The sequence below is a fragment of the Ovis aries genome, chromosome X, assembly GCF_016772045.2.
Source record: "Ovis aries strain OAR_USU_Benz2616 breed Rambouillet chromosome X, ARS-UI_Ramb_v3.0, whole genome shotgun sequence".
Taxonomy (NCBI): domain Eukaryota; kingdom Metazoa; phylum Chordata; class Mammalia; order Artiodactyla; family Bovidae; genus Ovis; species Ovis aries.
Genome location: NC_056080.1, coordinates 23,018,968 through 23,035,060, shown reverse-complemented (window position 1 = coordinate 23,035,060; position 16,093 = coordinate 23,018,968). Strand labels below are relative to the sequence as shown.

At 38.0% G+C, this 16,093-nt stretch overlaps 1 protein-coding gene across 2 annotated transcripts in view; it reads right to left on the bottom strand.

Annotated features, from left to right (window-relative positions):
* Positions 1 to 16,093, bottom strand: part of POLA1 (DNA polymerase alpha 1, catalytic subunit) — a 291,633-nt gene that overhangs the window by 248,156 nt on the left and 27,384 nt on the right. For both annotated transcript variants that reach the window (XM_012106423.5, XM_042242229.2), the window contains exons 16-22: positions 12,845 to 12,929; positions 10,788 to 10,849; positions 8,652 to 8,741; positions 4,923 to 5,039; positions 3,579 to 3,754; positions 1,322 to 1,451; positions 712 to 831 (exon numbers count right to left, since the gene is read on the bottom strand). In XM_012106423.5, the coding sequence (XP_011961813.3) occupies positions 712 to 831; positions 1,322 to 1,451; positions 3,579 to 3,754; positions 4,923 to 5,039; positions 8,652 to 8,741; positions 10,788 to 10,849; positions 12,845 to 12,929 (780 nt within the window). The remainder of the gene's footprint in view (positions 1 to 711; positions 832 to 1,321; positions 1,452 to 3,578; positions 3,755 to 4,922; positions 5,040 to 8,651; positions 8,742 to 10,787; positions 10,850 to 12,844; positions 12,930 to 16,093) is intronic.

Below are 16,093 nucleotides of genomic sequence, written 5' to 3'. Positions count from 1 at the left end.
CTCTTATATTCATTACTCTAACATTCACGATATAAAAATACAAACTATTTTATTTAGCTATTACCATTATTCTTATTATTAATATGGATACCTTAAAATAAGTATGTCCATATGCTGAAAATTCTTTTCCAAGTAGTTTAATTAGCAAACATTTAATACTCAGCAGAAGTCAAACTCCTCTAAGTTAATACTTCACTAGTTTTTAATAATGTATGTAAAACAAGCACAACAAAAGAATCTGAGTCATTTTAACATTAAACTCCCATTCTAAATTGATTACTATCCGTGCTGATAAGACAGCAGCTAAGCTAAGTTTTATTTCTGGTGTGATGGAGACTACTTCAGAAACCTGACTGTGGTGACCTTAATCCTACTAGAATATAAAAATGCAACCACACAACATAAAAAGTAAGGCTTAGGGGTTCAAGGAAATAAAAGGTTCAACTGGTAGTGCTAACCCAGCAAAACAATTTCCATCTATGGTCACGCATCAGAGGCCTAATGCCTCCCTCAAAGAATTTCATATTTCACAAATAATTTTTATCTGTATAGAGAAAAGTAGAGAAGGAAATGACCATACCAAAACAATGGAGCAAACAGGATAGTTTCTACTTATCTGGGAAGTAGATGTTATCACAGCCCAAAGAAACAATCTTGTTAATAAAAAGGGGGGATATAAAAAAGCAAAACACTATATAATTTTGGACCCACCAGTTTCTGCTGAGGCTTTCTGAAAGTCTGCTTGTCAGGCACAATATAGTTGTTTTCATAAAATGCATGAAGTAATAAGAACTCATTACGCTCAGATCGTCCACCCATCAGCGTCCTAGACTATTAAATAGAATTAAAAAAAAAAACTTGAGCTCAAAACCACAATAAACAAAAGCAAATCAAATTGATAAATTTAATCATAGCACCTCCTTCAAATTCACTCACCATATCAAGGGCTGGTTTAAAAAAAAGGGGGGGTATTAATTATTTCCAGCAGCTTCTTTAAGCATTACAGTTAAAAGGAGACAAAGAGAGCTTAAAATACCCACAACTCGGCTATTTCTTTACTCTCAAATGGACCATTCCACAAATCAGACACATCCAGATGTCAGAGACAATCCTTATGTTCCCCCAAATTTCAACACACTGCACCTGGCTTTCCTCCCCCTCTCCCAAGCAGTTCTTCATTTTACAAAAGAAGCCCAGCTTTCAAAATACAAGTTACTCATTTTATAAGCATGCATTTAGACTCATTATCATATAACAACTACCCCAAGAAAACATTGGATCCAACAGGAAATGCTTTTTCCCCTTTCTAAGTTAAATTTACCATAATGTTCCCAGCGATGTTAGTGATCTGCAATGCTAATGGAAGAACATTTAGCTCACACATGATCTGCAAAATGAACCTGGCATCTTTCCAGGTATGCTCCAACAGGTACAACAGATGAGAAGAGTCACTGTACAGAAAAGTAAGAATGAAACAGAATCAAGTAATTAAAAGAAACAATGATTAAAATTAGAATTTCATAAAGCATTATTAAAAATTTTTGGTTATGTAACTTCAGAGCCAATGGCACCTCACACTGGAAACAATTTAAAATAAGTTCAGTATGAAATTAGGAATTCATTCATACCATTGATCCCAATGCCTTTCTCTAAAACAAACAAAAAAAATCACACTAAGATAAAGTTATATGCTAACTACAATCTGAAAACGCCCTAAATCCTTTCATTCATTTCATCCACTAAATATGTATTACATACCCACTCTATGCCAGACATTGTTCTAAATTCTGGCGGTGAACAAAAGAGATAAAAATTCCTATCCTTATGGGGGAGGTAGGATACAACTTAAAATTTTAATATGTGGTATGTTAAATAAGGCTAAGTGTTAAGAAGAAAAGTTAAGAAGGGAATATTAAGGGTCAAGAGCAGAGACAAATTTTAGTTAGGGAACCAAGGAAGAGTCCACTGAGAATAAAGACCCACAAGAGGTGAGAGGGTAATTCTTTCAGATGGGTAAATCTGAGGGAAGAACATTCCAGGCAGACAGAACAGCACATTCAAAAAAAAATTTTTAATTAAAAAAAAAGTATGCCCTAGTCTGAGCATAAATCTCGCAGTTCCAATATCAAGAACAAGACCAATGGCTGCAATACAGAGAATGATGGAGAATAAGAGAAGATAAGGACAGAATTAATGGCAGAGATACCCACTGTATAAGACCTTTTAAGTCATAATAAGTGCTTTGGTTTTTACTCTGAATGAAACAGAAAGTCACTAGGAGATTTTAAGTACAGTGCCATATCCAACTTTACTTCAGCACAGAAACTCTCGTTTCTGGGTTGAGAACAGACAACAAGGAGTCAAGGGCAAAAGCAAAGAGACAAGTAAGGAGGCTAATATAAGACCCAGTGACCCAGGAGAAAGAGGATGGTGGCTTGGACCAGGGTGGGTCCAAGTGAAGAGAAAAGAAGTGGCATAGAGACATATTTTGAAGATGGAGCTGACAGGATTTCCTGATGCATGGAACATAAGATGTCAGAGAAAGGAATCATAGATGCCTCAGAGGTTCCAGGCTGAGGATGACTCTGGAGGTTTCCAGTGATACTGGAAAAGTAAGAGAAACAAGGAAGAGAAAGTCAGGAGCTCAGTTGTGGAACAGGCTGAGTTGGAGGCTCATATCAGACATTAAGCAGAACAGGGAGGTAGAGACATGAGTCTGAATTCAGGGGAGACGTCCAAAGTGAAGATATACTCAGAGGAGGCATCAGCACCCACGTGGTATTGAAATTCCTGCAACTCGATGAGATCACCCAGGCAGGGAGCGCAGTCAGAAAGAAAAGCAGTTTGAGAACTCGGGAGGAACAGGCAGAAAAGAATGCAAAATGGCCATAGGGGTAGGAGAAACCTTATGTAAGAAATAATCAAGCAAAAGTTTACATTATGCAAAATGAATTAAGTTCCAGAAATCTAATGTATAGCAATGTGATGGCAGTGAATAATGTATTATACACATGAAACTTCCTAAGAGGAAGAAATCTTAAGTGTCCTCATCACAAAAAAGAAAAGAAAAAATTAGTGCTTGTGTGAGGTGATGAGTGTGCTAATTAGCTTAACTGTCATGATTTTTTCACAATGTGTATCAAACATCAAGCTGTATACCTTAAATAAAATGCAATCTTTATTTGTCAATTTGACCTCAACAAGGCTGGAAAAAAGAAATAAGGAGCAATATCTCCAGATAATTGAATGACTTTTCAGATTTTATATTTCCAAAATATTTGCATTAATTTCTGAATTAATGAATTAAGGGTGGAAACCTAAATATCACATCAATTTCCAAACTGCTCTCAGGAAACATCAAGATGGTGTTAAATGAGGGAGATATTATGATAAAATTAGAATAATTCAAAAGGCAAAATAATTCACATCACTAAAGGAATGGAGATGTGATGCTGACATGAAGACAGACAATTTTCCCCTCCACAGCACCACACGCTCCTGTTCCTCCAGCCTAAGGATGATTCTGGCATTTCAGTTAATTTCAAGACAGAGAAATTCTGAAGCATCCAGGATCATACCTGTACATGTTTCGTATATTTTCAATTGGGATTACAATCCTTTCAGTTTTCAAAATCTGTTGAACAAGTTCAGATAAATGGTAGCTTTTACACCGAATCAGTTCCTTCGCCGAAATTTCCACATCACAGATCATTCGGCCACAGGTAGCATTTTTTTCACCAAATCCACTCCTGCCCTACAGGTGAGGACAAAAAGCAAATCCCATGGAAGAGCAGACACTGACATTTCGTTCTAACTTGATTTGAGACTAGCCCCAAAACTACAATGATGAAACTTTCATTCTTCCATTCATGCATTCATTCAGCCATCACTCATATATTTTTGAACATTGACTGTGTATCTGACACTGTTCTGGACACTCAGAATATAAGGGATACAGCGGTTAGCAAAGTAGAAAAGATACCTGATCTCATTTGAAATATACAACTAAAAAAATTATATAATTTTGGGAGGTAATAAGTATATGGATAATAGAACATGGTGACGGGAACAAGGAATTTGCAGGAACTACATCTTAAACAGGGTGGTCAGGGTAGACCACACTGAGAAGATGCCATATAAAGAACCCTGAAGCGGGTAAGGAGTAAGCAATGCCAGCATCTGGATGATGTGTTAATAACGACTCTATTGTCTTAAAGAGATGAACAGGAAAAGAAGCAAGAGCACTGGCTCCCAACTCCAATCTGCAGCAGCAGAATTCTCTGGAGAATGTTACAAAAGGTACAGATTCCTAAGTTCTCTGATGAAGCAGCATTCTGGTTCACTGGTAAGATTTAAGTAAAGATTTCAAGCAAAGAGCAGTGTCAGAGTTTAGGAAATGAAGGTGCTTCATCCAAAACCCACCACAAGCCCCCTTTATCAAGCAAGCAGGCAGAATGAAAAGGGACAAGCCTTCCAAAAGTCAGATGGGGCCTGGGTTCAAAATTATAGTTCTTGCCTTTACTAGCTCTAGGATCTTGAACAAGCTCTGTCCCCTCTGTGAGAATGTACCCCTAAACCTGCAATTGCTCAGAGAGAGGACAAATATGCAGCCCACTCAGTGTCTGATCCCTCCCATTCTTCCTTCCCATCTCCTTCCTGAACCCCACAGCTGTTTCTTAGGGATGCCCAAGTGGAGCTAATAAGCACGTGCTATCTCTAGATTCTAAAAGTTAAATTTTAAAATTACCAGTGGTTACTAATAAAATACTGAATTCAAAGGAAAAGGTGTTTAGTGCTAAAGTTAAAATGTCCTATCATAAGGCAGTCCTGATTCCAAATCAAAAAAGCACAAGGTGCAACCTGGTAGCTACTCAATATACAGAAGCCAAAACAGAGAAGAAAGATTTGAAAATTATGATTACCCCAAGCTTCGGCATGTTGGATCGCTTCAGCCGACCTATCTTGGACCAGAAAGGAACTTTGCACACATTAATTCTCTGCAGTAGCACTTCCAGTTCAAAACCATAAATATTATGACCCTAGTCAGAAAAAGAATGTAGCCAATAACATTAAAAGAAACACAAATTAAAGGATTTATCATCATAATGCATAGAATTTCTCTGCCCTTTCTTTTTCTGGTCTCTAATTGAAGGCATCATGAGCTTACCTCCGACGGGGGTCCTTTCTTCTTCAGGAATTTATTCATCAGCAGCATTCATTAGCCTTGACATTAACAAGGCTGCTAAGCAGATTGCTGGAATAAACTTTATTTTATTCTAATTGATGCCAGGTTCATATGATGTCTTTTAATTTGCAACTTACACCTCACAGTCTCTCAGGAAAATGCAAATTTTAATGTCCCATACTTTTCAGGTCATCAGTAGAAGCTGTATTCAAATAATTTCATTTTACTTCCTTAACAACCAAGAACCCAGCTGTGCTGTGTGACAGTTTACATAGACTTCTTAGAAAACTCAGGAAGTACATCCAGTTTCTTCTTAAAGAACTGAGTTCAAACACAACTGATTTTGACTTTTAATCAATATGCAACAAAATAAACAGATATCACTCCATAGTTCAAATAAGAAACTTGTTGAAAACACTGAAACAAAACTATCCTGAATAAAAAAAAAAAAACTCAAAAAGATAACCATATTTTCCAAGTCTGTACTAATAATTTCCATTGTGTGAATTATGCTTATTCTAGAATGGGAAAGACAAGAGATCTCTTCGAGAAAATTAGAGATACCAAGGGAACATTTCATGCAAAGATGGGCATAATAAAGGACAGAAATGGTATGGACCTAACAGAAGCAGAAGATATTAAGAGGTGGCAAGAATACACAAAGAACTGTACAAAAAAAGAGCTTCACGACCCAGATAATCACGACGGTGTGATCACTCACCTACACCCAGACATCCTGGAGTGTGACGTCAAGTGGGCCTTAGGAAGTATCACTACTAACAATGCTACTGGACATGATGGAATTCCAGTTGAGCTATTTCAAATCCTAAAAGATGATGCTCTGAAGGTGCTGCACCCAATATGCCAGCAAATTTGGAAAACTCAGCAGTGGCCACAGGACTGGAAAAGGTCAGTTTTCATTCCAATCCCAAAAAAAGGCAATGCCAAAGAATGCTCAAATTACAGCACAATTGCACTCATCTCACACACTAGTAAAGTAATGCTTAAAATTCTCCAAGCTAGGCTTCAGCAGTACGTGAACCATGAACTTCCAGATGTTCAAGCTGGTTTTAGAAAAGGCAGAGGAACCAGAGATCAAACTGCCAACATGTGCTGGATCATCGAAAAAACAAGAGAGTTCCAGAGAAACATCTTATTTCTGCTTTATTGACTATACCAAAGCCTTTGACTGTGTGGATCACAAGAAACTGGAAAATTTTGAAAGAGATGGGAATACCAGATCACCTGAACTGCCTCTTGAGAAACCTATATGCAGGTCAGGAAGCAACAGTTAGAATTGGACATGAAACAACAGACTGGTTCCAAACAGGAAAAGGAGTACATCAAGGCTGTACATTGTCACCTTGCTTATTTAACTTCTATGCAGAGTACATCATGAGAAACGCTGGGCTGGAAGAAGCACAAGCTGGAATCAAGATTGCCAGGAGAAATATCAATCACCTCAGATATGCAGATGACACCACCCTTATGGCAGAAAGTGAATTAGAACTAAAGAGCCTTTTCATGAAACTGAAAGAGGAGAGTGAAAAAGATGGCTTAAAACTCAACATTCAGAAAACGAAGATCATGGCATCCAGTCCCATCACTTCATGGCAAACAGATGGGTAAACAGTGGAAACAGTGTCAGACTTTATTTTTGGGGGGCTCCAAAATCACTGCAGATGGTGACTGCAGCCATGAAATTAAAAGACGCTTACTCCTTAGAAGGAAAGTTATGACTAAGCTAGACAGCATATTAAAAAGCAGAGACATTACTGTCAACAGTATGGATGTGAGAGTTGGACTATAAAGAAGCTGAGCGCTGATGCTTTTGAACTGTGGTGTTGGAGAAGACTCTTGAGAGTCCCTTGGACTGCAAGAAGATCCAACCAATCGATCCCAAAGGAAACCAGTCCTGGGTGTTCACTGGAAGGACTGATGTTGAGGCTGAAACTCTAATATTTTGGCCACCTGATGCGAAGAGCTGACTCATTTGAAAAGACCCTGATGTTGGGAAAGATTTAAGGCAGGAGGAGAAGGGGACGACAGAGGATGAGATGGTTAGATGGCATCACCAACTCAATGGACATGAGTCTGGGTAAACTCCGGGAGTTGGTGATGGACAGGGAGGCCTGGCGTGCTGTGGTTCATGGGGTCGCAAAGAGTCGGACATGACTGAGTGATTGAACTAAACTAGCAAAATCAACTATATCAAGTTTAAAATCAACTAATAAACAGATTTACTTGTTATTAATTTTAATTAAAGATACATACCACTATATTGATGGTAAGTTTGTCTATTAAACTCAGAGACCCAAAGGACATGAGCAAGTCTCATTTCCAAATTCTCATGCCTGGGATTAGGGACTCAAACTCATGTTAGGATTCTTTCATTCTGGTTCGGATTTCTCACAGTCTCGGCTCTAACACCCTAAGGCAGGCCAGCTACCCCTAGATACCATGATGTTTCCTTGGGGCCCAAGAGGGAGGATGCTAGTAGGTTGGATGTAGGCCTGGTGCTGAGCCAGAGGACCACACAAGGTCACCATGGACAGAATCTTCCTAGCACTTTCAAGATGGGTCTTGAAAGATTGTTAGGGAAGCAGGTACAGAGACACTGGTAACAACCTATAGGCTCTCAATACCTCATCCAGAAAGGGGTTCAAGAACAAAAATGAACACAGAAACGTATGGCAAACATTTCTCACAAGGCTTCCATGTAACTAAATTACTGCTATTACACTTAAAATACAGGCATTTATATTGCTTCCCTCCAAAAATCCCAAAAGCAAAGTATAATTTGACTGCTCTATTAACCCAAGACAAAAGGCAGAACTCCTATTAAGGCATCTACAACCTAAGTCCTAAAACCTATGTTTAGAGGAAACAAAGCACAATGTTGTTTTAGGGCTCTTTGGAACTGGGGCAAAGAACTCAATGAATTATTTTATGACCTCTTATTAGTTAGTAGGAGCATATTCAGTCATCAAGATAAAAAAAGACTCCTAGCCATGATCTCTCAAAAGAATATGTCACAGACACCCACTGGGCTCATAAAATTAAAATACTTAAATTTGGGGGATATGCACCAAACCAAAGAAATTCACTCCTGTGACCACTATAACAGCTGGGCCTCTATGCCAAAATTTTGAAGCTATTAACAGTTGACATGAGTTTACTTTTCTTCCAGGCAGTGCTCTAACTGTAAGTAACAGGAGTATCCTAAACTTCAAGAGTAATTCATGAGTTGCTTTTCTATTAGAGGGAAAAAAAAAAAAAAACTACCCTGTAGTGGGCTGGGGTTTTTCTCCTTTCTGTTAGCAGAAAGTAGACGAATTCCTACCAGTTCACAAGGTCACTTCACTCTGAAAAGATTCTCTGTTGCTCAAAAAGTTCCAATCAAGGCACACTGAAAAGAACTAAAGAATCAAGAGTTTCACCAAGACATGATCAAAGATCTACTTACCACAATGATATCAGGATCAATTTTGTGAACTTTTGCAAGGAAACAACCTAGTAGTGTTCTTTCCGTGGCAGCAACCTCAACCTTCACATTCTGTTAGAGAAAAACATACCAGTCACTTATCTTTACTCTCAAGTACTATTCCCTGGCTTCCTGCTTAAGCATGGTAAGATTGCTTAGTGTTTAAAAGAAAAAACCATCCATTTCAAAACAAAATGCGGCAATGTAATTCCTAATTCTAGATTTCACAGTAATACTTGCACAAAAATCTCTGAGGAGCTCATTCTGCTAATAAGCATGTGAATGAAGCAAGATTTTAAGTACTGAGCACTATCAAGTGCAGAAATGTTCCTCCACAGGGACATGCTTGTGCATCTGGACACATTTTATAGCATAAGAAAAAGAGAACCTATCAAAAACATTATTTAATTTCCTATATAATTCCTGGTAGACTTTGCTATTTATGTATTTACCACATAAAGAGATCCCAAGGACTGTAGAAATTAATCCCAAATAGCAGTATAAAAACCCAGAAATAAGAAACTAGACTAAAAACAAACATACATGTAAGAACTACAACCGTCTTAAGCATAAATAAAACCTAGCTACACACGAAAGGCTTCCACAACTCAACAGAAATCAGGTATTCAAAAGATACACTTTATTAAGACTTAAGTTGATGGCTATGTTTTCTACAACTAGCTCAGCTAAAAAAATGTCAGTTTGACTCTAATGGAATTTTCCTAGATCATTTTACTTACTAATTCAGGACACTTTACAAATAACAGCCTGATCCAATAGTACCCCCAGACTACTAGACTTCTCAAACTTTAAAGTGGAACCCAGTAAGGTTGCTATTAATTTTGTCAAGTGAAGACATTAAAAAACCAAAAATAACCTACAAATTTACCAACACAGGCATTTCATAACGGAAAAAACATACTCTTCCAAAAATGAAATTCTTTATATTGAATACATTTACTTTTATGAAGTGTGTCAGACTTTATTTTTGGGGGCTCCAAAATCACTGCAGATGATGACTGCAGCCATGAAATTAAAAGACACTTACTCCTTGGAAGAAAAGTTATGACCAACCTAGACAGCACATTAAAAAGCAGAGACATTACTTTGCCAACAAAGGTCCATCTAGTCAAAGCTATGGTTTTCCTAGTAGTCATGTATAGACGTGAGAGTTGGACTATAAAGAAAGCTGAGCACCAAAGAATTGATGCTTTTGAACTGTGGTGTTGGAGGAGATTCTTCAAAGTCCCTTGGACAGCAAGGAGATCCAACCAGTCCATCCTAAAGGAAATCAGTCCTGAATATTCATTGGAAGGACTGATGCTGAAACTGAAACTCCAATACTTGGGCTACCTGGTTGGAAGAACTGACTCATGTGAAAAGACTCTGATGCTGGGAAAGATTGAGGGCAGGAGGAGAAGGGGTCAACAGAGGATGAGATGGTTGGCTGGCATCACCGACTCAATAGACATGAATTTGAGTAAACTCTAGGAGTTGATGATGGGCAGGGAGGCCTGGCGTGCTACAGTCCAGACGCAACTGAGCAACTGAACTGAACTTTTATGAAAACCTCATATTATACTACTCCCCCCCTCCACCACCATTTTAAGGATCCATGAAAACTTCTTCATGGAGTATACTGGAAGCTTAGAGATCACTAATCAAATATAGCCATCCCACAACCTTCCCAATAAATGTCACCTTTAATATCCACAGCATCCTCAACTTCTCTTGACTTCCTTCCAGCTAGTGAGGTGAGGGTGAGAGGGTGGGGCAGGTTTTAGCCAATACTTACCCAAAACAGTAATCAAGTCATCATGCAATTTTGGAAAAGCTTCCAATTAAGCTATCTGAAGGAGGTTTGAAACCCTCATCTATTAATAAGGTGTCAAATCCTATTATTTCCAGGAGGTGAAACATTTAAACACTGTTAAACGTTTTCAGTTTTAAACTTCTAATACATTTTTAATGGGTTAATGCCATAGTCCAATCTAACAAGAATAGGTCTAACAAATTAACACAGAAAACAGCTTATTTCTACTAATCCACAGCATTCTCTTCTCTTTTTAAACAAATAGATATTTCATGTTTAAAAGGAATAAATAATGAGTTCTTTACCTTTTCTTTAATGCTTTCTTTGAAATCATATGGAAAAATGCAGTCCTTTGGTTTAGACACAACTGTAAGAAGGAAAAAAATAAAGATTCTAACACCTGTCTTCATCCAATTTCAAGTACACATACACTGAATGTCTCTGAATGGAAACCGTCTTAATATAAATTCTCCTTAATGTCTAAAGAATCACCAAAACAAACTATCCTAAAACTCATATGGAACCACATTAGACCTTGAACAGCCAAAGCAAACTTGAGAAAGAACAAAGCAGGAGGCACCACATACCTTGATTTCAAACTATATTACAACGCTACAGTAATGAAAATAGTATGGTACAGGCATAAAAACAGACATATAGAACAGTGGAACAAAATAGAGAGCCCAGAAATAAACTTAACATAGTGCATAACATAGTCAATTAATTTATGACTAAGGAGCCAAGACTATACAATAGAGAAAGGACAATCTCTTCTAAAAAGTACATTGGGAAAACTGGACAGCCATACACAAAACAATTAAGAACTGAACCACTACCTTATACAATACACAAAAAACTAACTCAAAATGGATTAAAAACCTGAATACAAGACCAGAAACCATATAACTCCTAGAAAAAAACATAGGCAGTAAGCTCCTTGACATCAGTCTTAGCAATGACTTTTTGGATTTGACACCAAAACCAAAGGCACCAAAAGCAAAAATAAACAAGTAGGACTATACCAAGGTACAAAGTTCTACACATCAAAAGAAACCATCAACAAAATGCAAAGGCAACCCACTGAATGGGAGAAAATATTTGCAAATCATATATCTGATAAGGCATTAATATCCAATATATATATATTTTTAAACTGTATATAACAAAAAAATAATCAAAAAATGGGCAGAAGAGCTGAATAGCCATTATATAGATGGACACCAGGTACAGCAAAGGATACTCAACACTACAAATCATCAGAGAAATCCAAAACCACAATGAGATGTTACCCCACATCTGTTAGAAATGTTATTATCAAAAAGAGAGGAGGTAACAAGTGTTGGAGAGGATGGAGAGAAAAGGAAATCCTTGTGCACAGTTGGTGGGAATCTAAACTGATGCAGTCACTGTGGAAAACAGTATGGAGTTTCCTCAAAAACGTAAAAACAGAACAACCATATAATCCAGCAATTCCACTTCTGAGTATTTATCTGAAAATAATGAAAACAGTAACTTGTCATTTGCAAGAACACAGATGGATCTAGAGAGCATTATGCTAAGAGAAATAAGACAGAGAAAAATAAACAAATATATGATCTCACTTAAATGTGGATTCAAAAAACGAAAGAAAATGATAAAAATGAGCTCATAGATGCAGAAAACAGACAGTGGTAGAGTGCGAGGGGGTTGCATGAAACAGGTGAAGGGTACAATTAGTGATAAACTAAATAAGCCCTGGGTATGTAATGTACAGCATGGTGACTACAGTTAATAATCCTGTACAATATATTTGAAAGTTGCTAAAAGAGAAAATCGCAGAAGTTCTCATCACCAAGGGAAAAAAATTCTAACTACAGTGATGGACGTTAATGAGACTTATTGTAGTGATCATTTTGCTACATGTACAAATATGGCATCATTATGTTGTACATCTGAAACTAATTCTACATGTCAGTTATACCTCAACTTTCTAAGTTTATAAAAGAGTAAATCTTAAGAGAATAGACAAATACATAAGAGTATGATAAATTTAGAGTATGGGATTAATAAACTACCATGCATAAAACAGATCAGCAACAAGGATTTACTGCGTAACACAGAAAATTATGTCAAATATCTTATAATAACCTATAATAGAAAATAATCTGAAAAGATATATATATGTAAAAGTGAATCTTCTTATACACTTGAAATTAACACAGTACTGTAAATCAACTATACTTCAATGTAAAAAAAGATTTGCTTAGCAGTATGAACTAGTTACCCTTGAAAATATTTTTTTGAAGTTACTGACCAACAGCTGGAGAAAAAACAAGAAAAACAAAAATCAAGCCATTAGTAAACCAGCTTAAAAAATACATACCGCAGAAGTGTGACTGAAAGGGAGGCTGTGGGGGTGCTTTATCTAATGCAAAGCTGTGATGGACCAACGCTGACACAGCAATAATCTGCAGAAAAGAAAATTACTTATCAGATGCCTACTATGTGGTCTGCATTCTCACCAAAACCACCAAGAACAAAAAAAGATATAGATTTTAATTCATAATAATATTTTAACTTTTATTATGAAAGTATTTAAATAAAAAATTAAATAATAAAATCAACTCTCATATACTAATTGTCCAGCTTAAATTATCAACTCATAAATGGCCCTACCCCACATTATTTTGAAGCAAAATCCTTACCTATCACTTTATCCAGAAATAATTCAGCAGTTTCTCATATATGAATAATGTTTCTCAACCTCAGCACTGTGGACATTTTAGGCCAAATAATTCTTTGTTGTTGGAGCCGCTCAGTGCATTGTGGGAAATTTAGCTCCCCTGGCTGCCAACAGCGTCACTCCCCACTCCCCAGTCTCCATGTTGTAACAATCAAAACTGTCCAAGACATGGCCAAAAGACCCCTGGAGGGTTAAAATCATACCCAGTTGACTGCCTTTAAAAAAGTTTTTTCATATGCAATACAATCATGCCAGCTAAGTCAATAAACAGTGATTCCTTGAAAGTGAAAATGAAGTCGCTCAGTCACATTCAACACTTTACGACCCCTTGGGACTGTAGTTCATGGAATTCTCCAGGCAAGAATACTGGAGTGGGTAGCCTTTCCCTTCTCCAGGAGATCTTCCCAACTCAGGGATCGAACCCAGGTCTCCCGCATTGCAGGTGAATCCTTTACCAGCTGAGCCACCAGGGAAACCCAAGAATACTGGAGTGGGTAGCTTATCCCTTCTCCAGGGGATCTTCCTGACCCAGCAACTGAAGTGGGCTCTCCTGCATTGCAGGTGGATTCTTTACCAACTGAGCTATCAGGGAAGCCCTGATTAAATATCCTGGCAGGATTCAAATTCTTGTGTCTTCCCAACTTTCTCAACTGTATTTATCAACATACTTTGCAACTGGTTGACATGTAATAAAACTGTCTCAGCACAACTCCTCCCCATCTATTCAGTCCAGTTCAGGTCAGTTGATCAGTCGTGTCTGACTCTTTGAGACCCCATGAATCATAGCACACCAGGCCTCCCTGTCCATCACCAACTCCTGGAGTTCACTCAAACTCATGTCCATCGAGTCGGTGATGCCATCCAGCCTTCTCCTCCTGCCCCCAATCCCTCCCAGCATCAGAGTCTTTTCCAATGAGTCAACTCTTCACATGAGGTGGCCAAAGTATTGGAGTTTCAGCTTCAGCATCAGTCCTTCCAATGAACACCCAGGACTAATCTCTTTTAGAATGGACTGGTTGGATCTCCTTGCAGTCCAAGGGACTCTCAAGAGTCTTCTCCAACACCACAGTTCAAAAGCATCAATTCTTCAGCGCTCAGCTTTCTTCACAGTCCAACTCTCACATCCATACATGACCACTGGAAAAACCATAGCCTTGACTAGACGGACCTTTGTTGGCAACGTAATGTCTCTGCTTTTCAATATGCTGTCTAGGTTGGTCATAACCTTCCTTCCAAGGAGTAAGCGTCTTTTAATTTCATGGCTGCAGTCACCATCTGCAGTGATTTTGGGGCCCAAAACAATAAAGTCTGACACTGTTTTCACTGTTTATCCATCTATTTGCCATGAAGTGATGGGACCAGATGCCATGATCTTCGTTTTCTGAATGTTGAGCTTTAAGCCAACTTTTTCACTCTCCTCTTTCACTTTCATCAAGAGGCTCTTTAGTTCTTCTTCACTTTCTGCCATAAGGGTGGTGTCATCTGCATATCTGAGGTGATTGATATTTCTCCTGGCAATCTTGATTCCAGCTTGTGCTTCCTCCAGTCCAGCATTTCTCATGATGTACTCTGCATAGAAGTTAAATAAGCAGGGTGACAATACACAGCCTTGATGTACTCCTTTTCCTATTTGGAACCAGTCTGTTGTTCCATGTCCAGTTCTAACTGTTGCTTCCTGACCTGCATACAGGTTTCTCAAGAGGCAGGTCAGGTGGTCTTGTATGCCCATCTCTTTCAGAATTTTCCACATTTTATTGTGATCCACACAGTCAAAGGCTTTGGCATAGTCAATAAAGCAGAAATAGATGTTTTTCTGGAACTCTCTTGCTTTTTCGATGATCCAGCGGATGTTGGCAGTTTGATCTCTGGTTCCTCTGCCTTTTTTAAAACCAGCTTGAACATCTGGAGTTCACAGTTCACGTACAGCTGAAGCCTAGCTTGGAGAATTTTGAGCATCATTTTACTAGCATGTGAGATGAGTGCAATTATGCGGTAGTTTGAGCATTCTTTGGCATTGCCTTTCTTTGGGATTGGAGTGAAAACTGACCTTTTCCAGTCCTGTGGCCACTGCTGAGTTTTCCAAATGTGCTGGCATATTGAGTGCAGCACTTTCACAGCATCATCTTTCAGGATTCGAAATAGCTCAACTGGAACTCCATCACCTCCACTAGCTTTGTGCATAGTGATGCTTTCTAAGGCCCACTTGACTTCACATTCCAGGATGTCTGGCTCTAGGTGAGTGAACATACCATCATGATTTTCTGGGTCGTGAAGCTCTTTTCTGTACAGTTCTTCTGTGTATTCTTGCCACCTCTTCTTAATATCTTCTGCTTCTGTTACTTCTCTACAATTTATTTGTTGAAGAAACTGGGTTGCTTTATCCCATAGTGTCCCCCATTATAAATTCTGCTGCTTGTATCCCAAGAATCATTTAACATGTTCCTGTTTCTGTACAGCCTGTATATTCATATTTATATTTATATTAATCAAAACCTGATTCAATTTTTGGCAAGAATTCTTTGGAGTTGCTACTGATCATCATGGACTAAACCACCATTACCACCACTAGTTATCATGTCATGTCTGATTACCTCTGTTCTACTGATATTAGCAGCCTCTGGATATCAAACCTAGATCATTTATCTCATTATGGATCGCAAAGTAGCTAGATGCAATTCTTCCTTCATCATTTACTAACTGGAAAACTACGAAGGTAAACCTCCCTCCACTGATCATTTGGTTACCTGAGGTACAATGTATGTTCAAAAAAGTCAAGATAAATGTTTGATTCAATTCATTTACCAATTTTCAAAATAATGAGTTGGTTCCCTAGCTTACTTCACAGTGAACAGTGTAGTCCTGTGTTTACAGTATCATTATGAAGTCATG